Consider the following 13,851-nt stretch of genomic DNA (forward strand, 5'->3'; position numbering starts at 1 on the left):
GTGTAAGAGCTCCTCTGAAATCCAGGCGTGTGTGGGCAGGTGCACACATTACTCTAAATTGTTTTTACACTGGATAATTAAATCAGTGGTGGTCAACCTTTCCACTTTTCAGCAGCTATAGCTGTTATTAAATAAAAACATTTTTTTTTTGGTAAAAACAGGGGTCTCACTATGTTGCCCAGGCTGTTCTTGAACTCCTGGCCTCAAGCGAGCCTCCTGCCTCTGCCTCCCAAAGTGCTGGGATTACAGGCATGAGCCACCATGCCCGGTCTATAACTGTAAATTTATCTGAAGTACTCACTGCTTATAGTAACTTCTTGGCTACTTGCCCAGAAAAAGGTGGTACTGAGGCAAGGAATGGGCTGGATGTTCTCCAGCCAGACTGGAGGCTGGGCTGAGCTGTGGAAGCTTGGATCGCCTGAAGGAGAGTGTTCCTGACAGCCCAATCCAGCCCAGCCAAGACTGCTGGGACAACTTCATTCACCGCAATAGGTTCATTGGTTGCCTGTAAAGAGTCCAATGGCATAGGCTGCTGCCTCCTGGCATACAGGTGTGGTCGTAAAGAGCAGTCAACAGAGTAACTGTTAAAATAGTTGTGATTTTTATAATTCATTATATATTAAGTACAAGTCTCAGACTAAGTAAGTTTTTAGCCATTTGTCAAATTCAGTTTTAAATGGTTAGAAAACACTGAGGACATCTATTGAGGAGGGAGGAATGGTGACCTGCAAGAGGAGTCCAAAGTATGTGCTGGAGATGATGATGCAGACAAAACATCTGAGAAGACAGACATGGAGGGGAAGGAGTAGTATTTCCACAGACTATGACATTGAAAATGTAATTATTTAGGAAACACTATTTTGATCCATTGACCATTACTTCCTTGTGGGAAAAACCCTCCACAATGAAAAGCTAGAAAAATTCACTCTCCAAGAACTTACAGTTTTAAAGAGAAAGTATCTTATAGAGCAGCACCATAAAACATGCAGGAAACTCTGCTTTAACAAAATATCAGTCTGACCCCAGAAATGCTCCTGCTGCCTTTCAGGACACACAAGAGACTAGAACACACTAGAATTTAGAGGTGCCCCACTGGCTGTTGTTACTGAAAGACTAAAAGCCCAGAGAATACTCTTTCCATTTCTAAGACATCATTGCAAATTAAGGAATCAGAGTCAGAGAAATCAGAGAAGGACAGGACATACATGTACTTGATTAACAATCATTATTTCTCACTAAACTATCATGATCGCTGAGAAGTTGTCCTCTTAGGGAAAACTGTTCCTAGATCACACTAAGATTAATTAGAAAGATATCAGGCAATTTCTCCAAGGGAAAAAGGTTAAAGTCAACATAATTTGTAGATCTCAATCTTCAATGATATGTAAAAACAACTTGAGGTACAAAACAGTTAAGAAGCTCTATAAATATGAAGCCACAGAACAATGAAAGTTCACTAGCTTCAGAAATAAGGTATAAAAAAGACTCAGACACAAAAGATTCACTGCACCACTGGACTTGGAGCTTTTCCATCCCTTTCTTTCCCCTTTCCCCTTTCAAGCCTTAGAATCATCTACAAATAGTAGGGTAACTTTTTTTCCTGATTGGATGAATCCATTTTTGAAATGGGGAGAAGAACAAACTATTTTTTTGAAGCAGCATTACCCAATTGGTTAGACTAAGTCATGTACCAAAGCATTAGCTTTTCTGAAATTAATGTTTAAGAGGCCCTAAAGGAAGATTTAAAAGGAAAGAGAATTAACATTATTACTGTAGAAGACCAACCATGTATGGATGATCTGGTCCTAGTGTAAAACTTCATCTGTAAACAATCCATAGAGTCTTCATTTAAAGGTAAGATTTAAGGCACACCAAACATGATAGGGGCACTAAAAAAAAAGTACAGAGGGTACATTTCTTACCTTTGACTCCTATATGCACCTTGTAGGGAAAGGTACTTTGATATACAACTCTTACAGAGCTGGCTTCTTAAGCTCTACCCCTGCTCCCCTCCCCTTCCCAAGAGAGCTCACATTAAACCAAGTTAGATATTTTTCTAGTGTGAATTTTCTGATCCCATCAGAAACATACATTATTGGTGAGGGATTTCATAATACAAAGGGAGTAAATACAAGATAGGTTTAAAAAGAAGAAATTCATCATCTCTACATCAGGCATTAGAGCTGTAAGTTGAATAGCAAAAGCAGACACCAAAGCTCCAGCCCATTTCTATATCAGTCACTGCATGCTCATTTCAGAGCACCACAATCTAATATGTGGAAAACAATAATCTGAAAAATAACTGTCGAAGATTATCAATTAAAGAGACATGGGCAGCAACCCTCAGGAGTTGGATCATTCTTTTTCTACAGTAACTTATTCTATTTCAATTAAGTGTCAAATGATTAGTAACAAAAAAGAACACATGGTTTTAATAAAATCCATAAAGTTCAAGATTGTCCTTTTATGAAACCCTTCAACATGATATGCCTCTTCTAGAAAGTCTGCCTGCCTTCTTTTATAATGCATTAAATGCAAGTTATAGTCACCTTGTGATTGCTGTAGTGTTATAACACACATTCACAGTTTTTGAAATAATGCATACCAAATCAGACCCATTTCACTTTATAATCCACACAGAACGCCATTTTCTCATACTTAAGTGATTTTTTCATGTGTAGAATATTCTTAATACTAACTGTAAATTCTATAATAATAAAATTGTAGTTAAGATTTCAAATTATATCAGGTAGTAGGTGTAGACAGAATATGTCCTTATTTTAGATGAACCAATTCTTACTCATAGAAGAGCTACCATAAAAAGACATGATTAGGTAACAAAGCTCCCAAAGTATATAAATAAAAATGCCTACATTAAATTTATGCTAAATACTCAACAGAGTACATTTATAGGCAGAACAAATAAAGTTTTAAATAGCCCCAATCTGGGAACTTTAAAAAAATTAAAATAAATAAAATTTCATTTGATTAGTTATGAATTGCAACTGGAATTTCAATCTTATCACAGACCACTGAAACAATCTTATCAATGTGCTGCAGATTTAAAAGCATTTAAATATTTTTTCACATTGGAAATATTAAAGGGGCCAACTGACACGATGGCTTTCGGTTACAAAAAACAACACATGAACCAACGAGGAGAAAACCATTCCTCATTCTTAGTGTCGACTAGGTGGCGTGTTATGGCAGTTTTCCTTCATGATGTGACACAGTGTTGTGGAGAAAATCAGAGGCAACGAGAATGTGTTCAGTTCAAGATATTAACTTGGCATCCTGGCGAAGCCAGTGCAGTCCCTGCCGGGTATAACGAACTAGATCTGTCATGGTGCTTGCATTAAAGATGAGAGGGCCCATTACTTTATCCAGTTCAGCAAAGAATTCTAGAAAACCAAAAATATTTATTAAATGATGCATATTCCTTTGAAACATTGATTTAAAATTTTGAGTACAGACTGTAAAATAGCATTCACATGAAGTAAAAACATACTCCCTCCCATGCTAAAATGATTACTGTCCATGTTGTAAAACTTTCATTATCTCTCAGGTTGTATTTGTTCCCTAAATCATGCAACATTTTAAACAGAATGAACAGTCAGGAATTAAGTGTTATACATATAAGCAGAATTCCACTAAAGAAAATTATAAAGTGCTACTATGCAGTAAACATTAAAATGTAGACCTAGTGCCATGATGCAGTATTTGATTAAAATATTTTGTATGCTGTTTGTTTTTTTTTTTTTATAAGAAGCAAATGATACAAAAAGGAAGATGTTCTTTGCATGTTTCCCTAAATAGCCCGTGAGGTTAGTCAGGGAAGACAACCTGTATCCAGCCTTTCAGCTATAATCATATGCCATGTTCATTGATAAGCTAAATTCAATGTTTTCAGACAGTGGATTAAAATTTTAAGAGATGGAAATAAAAAGATTCTTCCTATGTGAACAAATATAGGCTGTTGTGCATGTTAAGGAAGTGTTGAGGATACAACACATCCTAAAATTTTATCTCAATGTAAACTTGGAAGCAGATAGAGTGATTATAGGACTTATACACTAGAAAAGGGTTTTTAAATGTGCAGAGAAAAAAGGGTCATTCTCATGATAATGATCTCAAGCTACTCAAGATAAGAAGTGATCAAACACTTGAGGAGAGAAGGCTCTCCTTTATACAATTCCAGTTATTAAATGCAGAAGAGATGTCAACACAGGAAAGTTCTAATGAGTTTCCTACTTCCTAATAAAATAATGGGTCTAGGCAATGATGTTAAAATGTAAGTTAAAGTGTAATATGGAATCTTACAACAAATTGATCAGGTTGACAGTACCTGATTAAATCTACTGACCAAACTTATCCCTCTTTAGTGATAAACCATTGTATGCCTATGATGCAATAGGAAATCTAGAGCATTACCTATGAGAACATTCTTATCTTAAATACTGAACTTGTAGGCTGGGCATGGTGGCTCACACCTGTAATCCTAGCACTTTTGGGAGGTGGAGGCAAGAAGACTGCCTGAGTACAGGGATTCGAGAACAGTCTGGGCAACTTGGTGAGACCTAGTCTCTACAATTAATCAAAAAATTAGCCAGACATGGTGCCATAGGCCTGTAGTTCCAGTTACTTGGAAGGTTGAGGGGGAAGGATCACCTGAGTCCAGCAGATCAAGGCTGTGGTGGCCGTGAGCATGTCACTGCACTTCAGCCTGGGCAACAGAGTGAGACTTTGACATACATACATACATACATACATACACACACACATACATAAATGTGAGACTCTTTTCCTACAAAAAAACTTATCTAAAAATTAGCTAAGTGTAGTGGTGCATGCCTAGCTATTTGAGAGGATTGCTTGAGACCAGGAGTTCGAGGCTTCTAAAATAATACAAATAAGACACTAAACTTGAATTTTTTTTTTTTTTTTTTTTTTAGTTGGGGGTCTTACTCTGTTGCCAAGCTGGAATGCAGTGGCATGATCACACCTCACAACAGCCTCAACCTCTTGGGCTCTGGTGATCCTTCTGCCTCAGCCTCCCAAATAGCTGAGACTATAGATGTGCAGCACCACACCCAGCTAATTTGTTTTCTTTTGTTGTTGTTTTGTTTTTTTTTTTGAGTTGGAGTCTCACTCGGTCACCCAGACTGGAGTGCAGTGGCCGCTCCCGGCCACCGCAGCCTCGCCTGCTGGGCTCCAGCGATCCTTCTGCCTCAGCCTTCCGAGTAGCCAGAATTACAGGCATGCGCTACCATGCCCGGCTGATTTTTTGATTTATTGTAGAGATGAGGTCTTGCTGCCCAGGCGGGTCTCGAACCCGCAGGCTCAGGCAATCCACTCACCTTAGCCTCCCAAAGGCGCGGGATTACAGGCTGAGCCACCAAGCCCGGCTCAGCTAATTTGTTTTATGTTTTGTAGAGACAAAGTCGTGCCATGTTGACCTGGCTGGTGCCAAACTCCTGGGCTCAAGCAATCTTCTGGCTTCAGCCCCCAAAGAGTTGAGATTATAGGTGTGAGCCATACTTAGATACTTAAAGACACTTATCAATTTTCATTGTGCAGACCCTGCTTGAAATAAATCCAACTGTTAATAAAAAAAGACATTTGAGACAACATGGGAAATGTGACGGTAACCTAGGTATTAGATGACCTAAAGGAGTTATTGCAGCTTTGGTAGCTGTGATAAAGGTATGGTATCATGTTTTTGTTTTTTGAGTTGAGATCTCACTCTGTTGCCCAGGCTGGAGTGCAATAGCACGATCATGGCTTACCACAGCCTCAGCCTCCTGGGCTCAAGTGATCCTCCTGCGTCAGCCTCCTGAGTAGCTGGGACTGCAGCCATGTGCTACCACACTGGCTCATTTTTTGACTTTTTTGTAGAGACGAGGTCTCGCTATGTTGCCTAGGTTGGTCTCGAACTCCTAGGCTTAAGCCATCCTTCTGACTAGGCCTCCAAAAGTGCTATGATTACCGGTGTGAACCACCGCATCCGGTAGCAGTTGTGGTTTTGAAAGATCCTTATCACCAAAGGATGTATATAAAGGTATTTTCAGATGAAATGGTACAATATCTATTATTTGGTTTGAAATACTCCAGGGGAGCATAAAAGTATGAGAAAGATGGAGACAGAGACAAATGGAACAAACTGGCAAAATGTTAGCTTTAGTTGAAGCTAAAGTTGAATAAAAGTTACATGAGGTTCATGATACTATTCTCTTTTCCTTTAGTCAACCTTTGAAAACTGCCTTACAAAAAGTTAGAAAGAAAGAAAAGGAAAAAAAGAGGCTATAAAACTAGCATCAGGCAGAAGAATGGAAAGTAAGGTGACTCAGAGCATTATCAGCTCTCTAACCTTTCCTGGTCAGTACTGACAATATTTAAAATTGTGGGAACAAATTATGTTTTTATAAACACAACTTTATGTTAAATAACAGGGTTCCTCTTCTTTCTCTTGCCATTACCCCGCTTTAGGGATAGGAATCTTTCTTTCATCTGATTATCTGTTCACACTGTTTTTTGTTTGTTTGTTTGTTTGTTTTGAGTTGGAGTCTCACTCAGTCTCCCAGACTGGAGTGCAGTGGCCGCTCTCGGTCACTGCAGCCTCGACCTGCTGGGCTCCAGAGATCCTTCCGCCACAGCCTTCCAAGTAGTTGGAACTACAGGAGCGTGCTACCATGCCCGGCTATTTTTTTTGATTTATTGTGGAGATGAGGTTTCGACAAGTTGCCCAGGAGGGTCGTGAACCCGCAGGCTCAGGCAGTTCACTCACCTCGGCCTCCCAAAGCACGTGATTACAGACTGAGCCACTGAGCCCAACCCACTGTAAGTTTTTAAATGTACTCTTTGAGGAAAGGACACGACTGAATGTCTACTTTAGTGTTTCTCTACAAAGGATCTACATGAATAGATGATACAAACACATATTTGCTAATAACATCTATGAAAATAAAATGGAGTTTACACAGTAACTTATCTCTAATATCTTTAAGTATTTTATAATCCTTTCTGCCCTTAGTGTGGGAAGTAATAAACCTTTAGGGTACAAAGCATTAAACAACCTAATTTTAAAGAATGTTAAGAAATCCGTGGGTAACTCCCTGGGGTCCCCTCCCACTGTGGGAGCTTTTCTGTCCTCTCAATAAATCCTACTTAAAAAAAAAAAGAAATCCACTCATTTCATAGTCTCCTTTACATCTCTTAAGTTTCTTCCAATATACCTAAAAATCCAGTATGAATATGCTTTCTTATATATTAAACATGTTAGATGTACAAGTTGTTTGGGCGCAATCTTATGCTTACAGCCAAATTTAGAGTTAAACATCTTAGACTAGGAGGGAGGGGTAGGGTGTGTGTGTGCGTGTGTGTGTGTGTATAATTAAATTATTAAAGTTCCTTTTAACAATTCCATCCCTCAAAGTTTTATCCAGAGACCTACCTACCTTTTTGCTCTTTGGAAAGTTGTTCAGCTTGGTCCCAAATTTCGGTGGCATAAAGGAAGTTGGATGTAACCTGAACATAGCTGGCTGCCATGATGTGGATCCTCTGTGGAATGGTCACTGAAGAACCACTTGCTGAAGCACTACTGGCCCCAGAAGAATGATTTCCTGAATTGCCTGGTGACAGCTTTGGAGAAACAGGGGAAGGCATCCCAACAGCTTTGCTACACAGAGAAACAGAAAGTTTGTTCATATGGTCATGGTGAACATCATGAAATCAAGGTACAAAAAGAAAAATTTCTTCTAAATGAGTACTAAAGGTTATTGTGAATTTTAATCTTATTTATCCCCTTTGTTTCAATTAATGTCAACAGAACAAGAGATGGGAGATAACTGAAAAAATAATACACCCTGTCAGTAGCAGTTCAAAGACTAGAAGCCAAATCTTCTCACTCTTGGCTCAAAAGACATTTTCCATTTATTCAGGCATATAATTACATAGTTTTCAAATTTTTTTGCAAAAGATTGGGTGGAACTCACATGTAACCTAAAAAACTGCAGTAGTAGATGGGAGCATCTTTTATTGAACTCCATAATTTCTGACACTTTCCTAATTTAATCAAATTATTCAGAGCTGACAAAGAAGTATAGTCTTCTCAATCAACTGCAATCATTCCAAACTTCTTGCCAATTAAATATTTCTTAGAAAACATCTATGTTGAAATCTGGCTGGCTCATTTTAGTACTAAAATTTGTGGAAATGACCAAGATTATGATCACACGCCGAAAAATAGGAAAGTTAAACAAACATAGGGATAGGCAGCAATTAGTTTATATTTTTATCTGTACTTTTAACATTACAAATTTGTTTAATACATATAAAGTGGCCAGGTACACACACCTGTAATCCCAGTACTCTGGGAGGCTGAGGTGGGAGTAATGCTTGAGCCCAGGAGTTTGAGACCAACCTGGGGAACACAGTGAGATCCCTGTCTCTACAAAAAATAAATAATTATCCAGGCGTGATGGTACATGCCTATAGTCACCAGTACTTGGAAGACTGAGGTGGAAGGATCGCCTGAGCATAGGATGGTGAGGCTGCAGTGAGCCATGATTGTGCCACTGTACTCCAGCCTGCACTCCAGCCTAACAGAGTTCGACCCCCCAACTCAAAAAGAAAATACACACAGGGTAAAGATAGAGTGTCAATTCACGTAAACATAATAAGTGAACAGAAAAACTTACAGAATAAAAATGGTTTGATGGGTTTTTTCCTCCTTTTGGAGGAGGGTGAGATGAGAATAATATGGGCATGGAGAGAAATCACAATTATGCCACTGCTGTTAAATTCTGGCAGCTCTAAGATTACTTGAGTAAAGATAAGATCACTGTGATAAATCAAAGTAACTATGGAAAACAAACTGTGAGAAGGATTGAGTGCTACGAAAAACTCAGATTTCTGCAGGTGAGATGTCCCGTCTCTAATCCTTATGATTATGTTCATTTATAGTTTCAATTCATAAACAATGAAGATAAAGTTTCAACTTCTAAAAATATTTTATTAGAGATGGTTTTAACTTTTTAACAAGTAGTCCTCTTTCCATTTTTGGAAGCTCAGCCCTATCCCACTTACTTTTTTTTATTAAGAAGGTAGATTTATTAAAGAGAAGATTCTTGTGAAGGGCACAAGGAGCAGGGCAGCAGCAAGAGTGCCTGCTGTCTGCCTATTCCCATTTTATATTATAGACTTGTCACAAACAATATTTCATAGAATAAAATTTTACATACCTTCCCAAACCAGGTGATGGTGCTTGAGAATTATTGTAAGAATTCTGGGGAAAAAATAAAATATACTTAAACAACAACAACAACAAAATACCACTATTTATGAAGTACTAAATGTACTGAAAAGCATAGGGCCAGAGCTGATTTTAAGCAGCTTTACAAATTTAAGATATCAAAATACGTGTGTATGTAAATGTACAAGTGAGAACTGTGGTGCTCTGGAAGACTTCACAGAAGAGGTAAAGAAAGAATAACACACAAATAAAGGAAGGAGGAGAGGGCACAGACAGGTGAGTCATACTATGAGCAAAGGTTGCAGAAAAGAGAATGTATGTGACTCACACAGTTTGCCTAAAGCAGAGGCTTAGACAAGGAACAAAAGAGAGGCCTTGGGGACAAGGTAAGGAGTTTGGACTTGATCTGACAGGTAATGGCATGCTAGGGAAGGGTTTCAAGTCATAATCTGAGGAGGATTTTAGGAGGATTTATGAGGTGTTAGCCTGAAAAAACATATGAAGACCTTGTAGGAAACTAAGAAACAGTCTAAAAGGAATAGTAATAAAGACAAAAGATCACTTGAAAAAATATATATATACATGGTTGCTGTACATCGTTACAGAAGTTCTATAATCAGATACATATACATTTAACTTCACACTTATTTGAAAGGTCCCAAATAGTAGCTCCTCTGCTGTTGTATTTTACCTAAACATGAGGGCACTTCTGGGGTGGGGATGGAGACTTTACAAATTGTGTTTCCTAGGAAGTGGACTTTCCTCTTTTGCATACTTACCTTTAGGTGCTCTGTCAGTGTCTTCGAGTACTTCAGAGCATTTTCCTTCTTCAGTTTGAACAGCCTCAGGTACAGCAAAGACTGGCATCGCAGGCTAGCCAATGGAAGAGAGAAGCTTATTTACTAGGACAGCAGACTGTGGCCATATCTGCACAGACAACCTTTGCATTGTGTAAGAGTACAGAACCGGCTCATATAAGCAGACCATGGCATAGGTCACAATCCCAACCCTTAGGAAACCAAAAGATATGTTCCTATTGTAGTATATGCTCTAGGGAGGGGAAGACAGTTAAGAAACCTAGAATTAGCCTTTCATTATTTGTTGACATTCCAAAATCAAAACCTCACCCACAGGACACCAACATGTCGTAGATGTCATAGCAACATATGCCTTAAAAAATCGCTAAGGGCAGAGTAACTCTGGACCAAATTATAAACAATCTAAAATTTAAAAAAATAAAAACTAGGAAACTCAACTATGAACATTACAAACCTAAACACAGTTTATAAAGGGCCTACATGACCATTCCTGCCTGTGCCTCCAGTCACACCCACTTCTCATTGGTCTTTTTTTTTTTTTTTAGTTCCTTGAAAGTTTCTCATTCCTTTCTACCACCCAGCACTTGGAAATGTTGTTCCATCTACCTAGGTTAAGTCTCCTTACCCTCCTCTACTCCTATAGTGAAGTACACTTTTCTTTCAAAGTACTTAACTCATATACTTGTGTGATTATTTGATTAATGTCTTTCCCCTTACACTAGACTATTAACTTCATGATGACTAGAACCATGTCAGTTTTATTCTTAGCTGTATTCCCAGTGTTAAACACAGTGCCAGGCAAAATAAATACTCAAATAAACTGATAATATGTCCCTGGGACAAAGCAAACAAGTCACATTCTTTATTCTGAGTACTCTAAATGCTTGCTCCCTAAGAAAAGGTATATGTGAATCAAGAGAGGATATCAAAAGAAGAGCCTGGAAAAGTGACCACTTGGCCAGGTGTGGTGGCTCATGCCTATAATCCCAGCACTTGGGGAGGCGAAGGTGAGAGGACTGCCTGAGCCCAAGGGTTGGAGACCAGCCCGGGCAACTTGGCAAGACCACATCTCTACAATAAATCAAAAAAATTAGCCAGATGTGGAGATGTGTGTCTGTAGCTACAGTTACTTGGAAGGCTGAGGCGGAAGGATTACCTGAGCCCAGCAGGTCGAGGCTGTGGTGGCCGTGAGTGTGCCACTGTACTCCAGCCTGGGCGACAGAGTGAGACTCTAACTCAAAAAAAATAAAAAGAAAAAAAAGAAAAAGAAAAGTGACCACTTAAGACAATGGAAGATTCTAATATCAGTCCCACTCTACCAAAGCTTTCATCAGAATTTTGAATTATTTCCTGCTTGAACCCATCAAGTAGACTTATGACATGGTTATGAAAGGCTGATTAAGGGAAAACATTTAGAAGAGCACTCACAGTACTATTGATTTTACAATTGTCCGTCACCTGGCACAGGCTAGAACACAGAAAACTTACCAAAGTACTGTGAGTCGTTTATCTGCAGCGGTAGCATCTGGTGCCAAGTAATTCTTTAGCTTCATAGTATATCTGTGAATTAAAATAACAAACAAATGACAAACAGAATACTTCACCTTGATCTTATTATTTCCTTTGTCCTCAAATATTAGAATTTCTAACCTAAATAAAAGCAAAAATATCCAATGAATATCTAGTTCTCCTTATGCAATGACAATAAAGGATTATGCATCTCTTCAGTTTACTGTGTATAATTATATCAGCTCCTTCCTAGAGGGAACAAAAATTGGCAATAATGTTAATGCCAATGATTTGGCAAGTTTTTCCACTTACTTGATGAGATCCACTGTTTCTGAATACATAGGGAATGGGGATTTGGATTCCTGAGCATTTTTCTCTAATGCATTCCCACATTCAATGAAAGATACCACAGCATCAAGATAGTATACAGCTTTCTCAAACCTATCAGACTGAAGAAAGGAGAATAAAAATAATGAATAATGATCTACTATGGCTATACACATCAAATGAATATTGAAGTTGATTAAATACATAAATGTAAGGAGAATATTTACATACCAACGCATCTGCATTGTGCTTTAGCTTTTTTGCTTCTTGTAAATAATGGTCTGCTGAATAATTTCTGCAAAGTAAATTTTCATTATAAATAAAATGGGAAATTATTTTCATACGGTAATACTAGTTCATTTCAGTATCTAATATCAATCAGTTTTCATGTCATTAAGCACAGAAAATAAGCTATTCCTAAATATCCGCTTCAGTTTTTTCTGACAAATGTTTATATCAAGTTAACAGAAAAGTTGTTTTGGCCAACTCATGGCAAATCTACTTAAGAACACAGCGATCAAACCATTTAGTATTAAAAATTAACTTACTCAAATTGTTTGAAAGAAACAGCCTTTTATCAAAACAGGAAAAAAACAATATTACTATTCCTTATCTGAGTGGTAAGGTTCTACTGGAAAGTTCATCATTCAAATCTCCCATGAGAGCCATGGAACTGAGCTAATGGAGCGGTACGTGGACTAGTGGATTCCTTTCAAATTAAGACCAGAATATTCTGTGGATCACACACAAGTACTAATATTTCTGGTCAATGGCAAAAATTAAAATGAGTTTCTCATATGCTGACTGAAATGATTTCTTAAATGCATTAAAAATATATTTATTTTACCTGTCATCAAAAGCAAGTTTTGTTCTTCGAGGCTTAGAAGAATCAAGAGTTGGTGTAGATGGAGGGCAGTTAGAGGAGCTACTTGGAGCCTTTTCCTGACCAAAAAAAAAAATATATATATATATAACTATATTGAAAACTGTAAGGATATTAAAAATTAAACTAATAGCATTTATTCAGCTACTGGTAAAAAGGAAACAACAGTGCCTTTGGCAATTAATTTCATTATTATGAAACTTTTATAAACTTTATAATGTAAACTTTCTTTTTACAGAAAAGTCTATTTTACATAACCAAAATATTCACTCTAATATTTATTAAGAGTCTACTATGCACCTACATACTTTTTAAGACATAAGAAAGATATAAACCTAAAATCAAAATGGCAGTACTACTTAAGGCAAATTTACTGATAATTACTTATCAATGAAGACAGCAATAATAATATCTAATGTTCATTATGTGTTTACTACTTACCAGGCACTAAGCTAACTAAGTACCTAGCATAGTTGTGAATCCTTCAATAACCTTGTAAAACACATATTGTTATTAGATCAAATAAAAAAAACAATCTCAAGGAAGTTGAGAAACGTGCCCAAATTCAAACAGCTTTTAGGTGGCATTCCAAGAATTTGAATTTTAAATCCAGATCTTTTAGATTTCAAAAGCCTAGCTACTTTATTAAACTTTATTCTGCTTCCCATCTTTTCTTTTGGAGTTGGAATCTCACTCTGTTGCCCAGACTGGAGTGCAGTGGCCGCTCCCAGCCACCGCAGCCTCGACCTGCCGGGCTCCGGCGATCCTTCCGCCTCAGCCTTCCAAGTAGCTGGAACTACAGGCACGCACTACCATGCACAGCTGATTTTTTGATTTATTGTGGAGATGAGGTCTCGCCAAGTTACCCAGGGGGGTCTCGAACCTGCGGGTTCAGGCAATCCACTCACCTCGGTCTCCCAAAGTGCAGGATTTATAGGCTGAGCCACCGAGCCTGGCCCCTTTTTGTTTTTAAGGGACAGGGTTTTACTATGTTGCCCATGACAGTCTCTAATTCCTGGGCTCAAGCTAACATTCTACCCACCACCTCCTGAGTAGCTGGGACT

At 38.1% G+C, this 13,851-nt stretch overlaps 1 protein-coding gene across 2 annotated transcripts in view; it reads right to left on the minus strand.

The window, feature by feature from the left end:
- Positions 1–219: 219 nt before the first annotated feature.
- AFF4 (AF4/FMR2 family member 4) overlaps positions 220–13,851 on the minus strand; it is a 66,811-nt gene continuing 53,179 nt past the window's right edge. For both annotated transcript variants that reach the window (XM_008056944.2, XM_008056943.2), the window contains 8 exons: positions 12,752–12,846; positions 12,136–12,199; positions 11,890–12,026; positions 11,557–11,628; positions 10,030–10,123; positions 9,240–9,283; positions 7,455–7,675; positions 220–3,401 (listed from right to left, as the gene is read on the minus strand). In XM_008056944.2, the coding sequence (XP_008055135.1) occupies positions 3,274–3,401; positions 7,455–7,675; positions 9,240–9,283; positions 10,030–10,123; positions 11,557–11,628; positions 11,890–12,026; positions 12,136–12,199; positions 12,752–12,846 (855 nt within the window). In that variant the 3' untranslated portion in view covers positions 220–3,273. The remainder of the gene's footprint in view (positions 3,402–7,454; positions 7,676–9,239; positions 9,284–10,029; positions 10,124–11,556; positions 11,629–11,889; positions 12,027–12,135; positions 12,200–12,751; positions 12,847–13,851) is intronic.

The sequence above is a fragment of the Carlito syrichta genome, unplaced genomic scaffold (assembly GCF_000164805.1).
Source record: "Carlito syrichta isolate Samal-C Ts95f unplaced genomic scaffold, Tarsius_syrichta-2.0.1 Scaffold302579, whole genome shotgun sequence".
Taxonomy (NCBI): domain Eukaryota; kingdom Metazoa; phylum Chordata; class Mammalia; order Primates; family Tarsiidae; genus Carlito; species Carlito syrichta.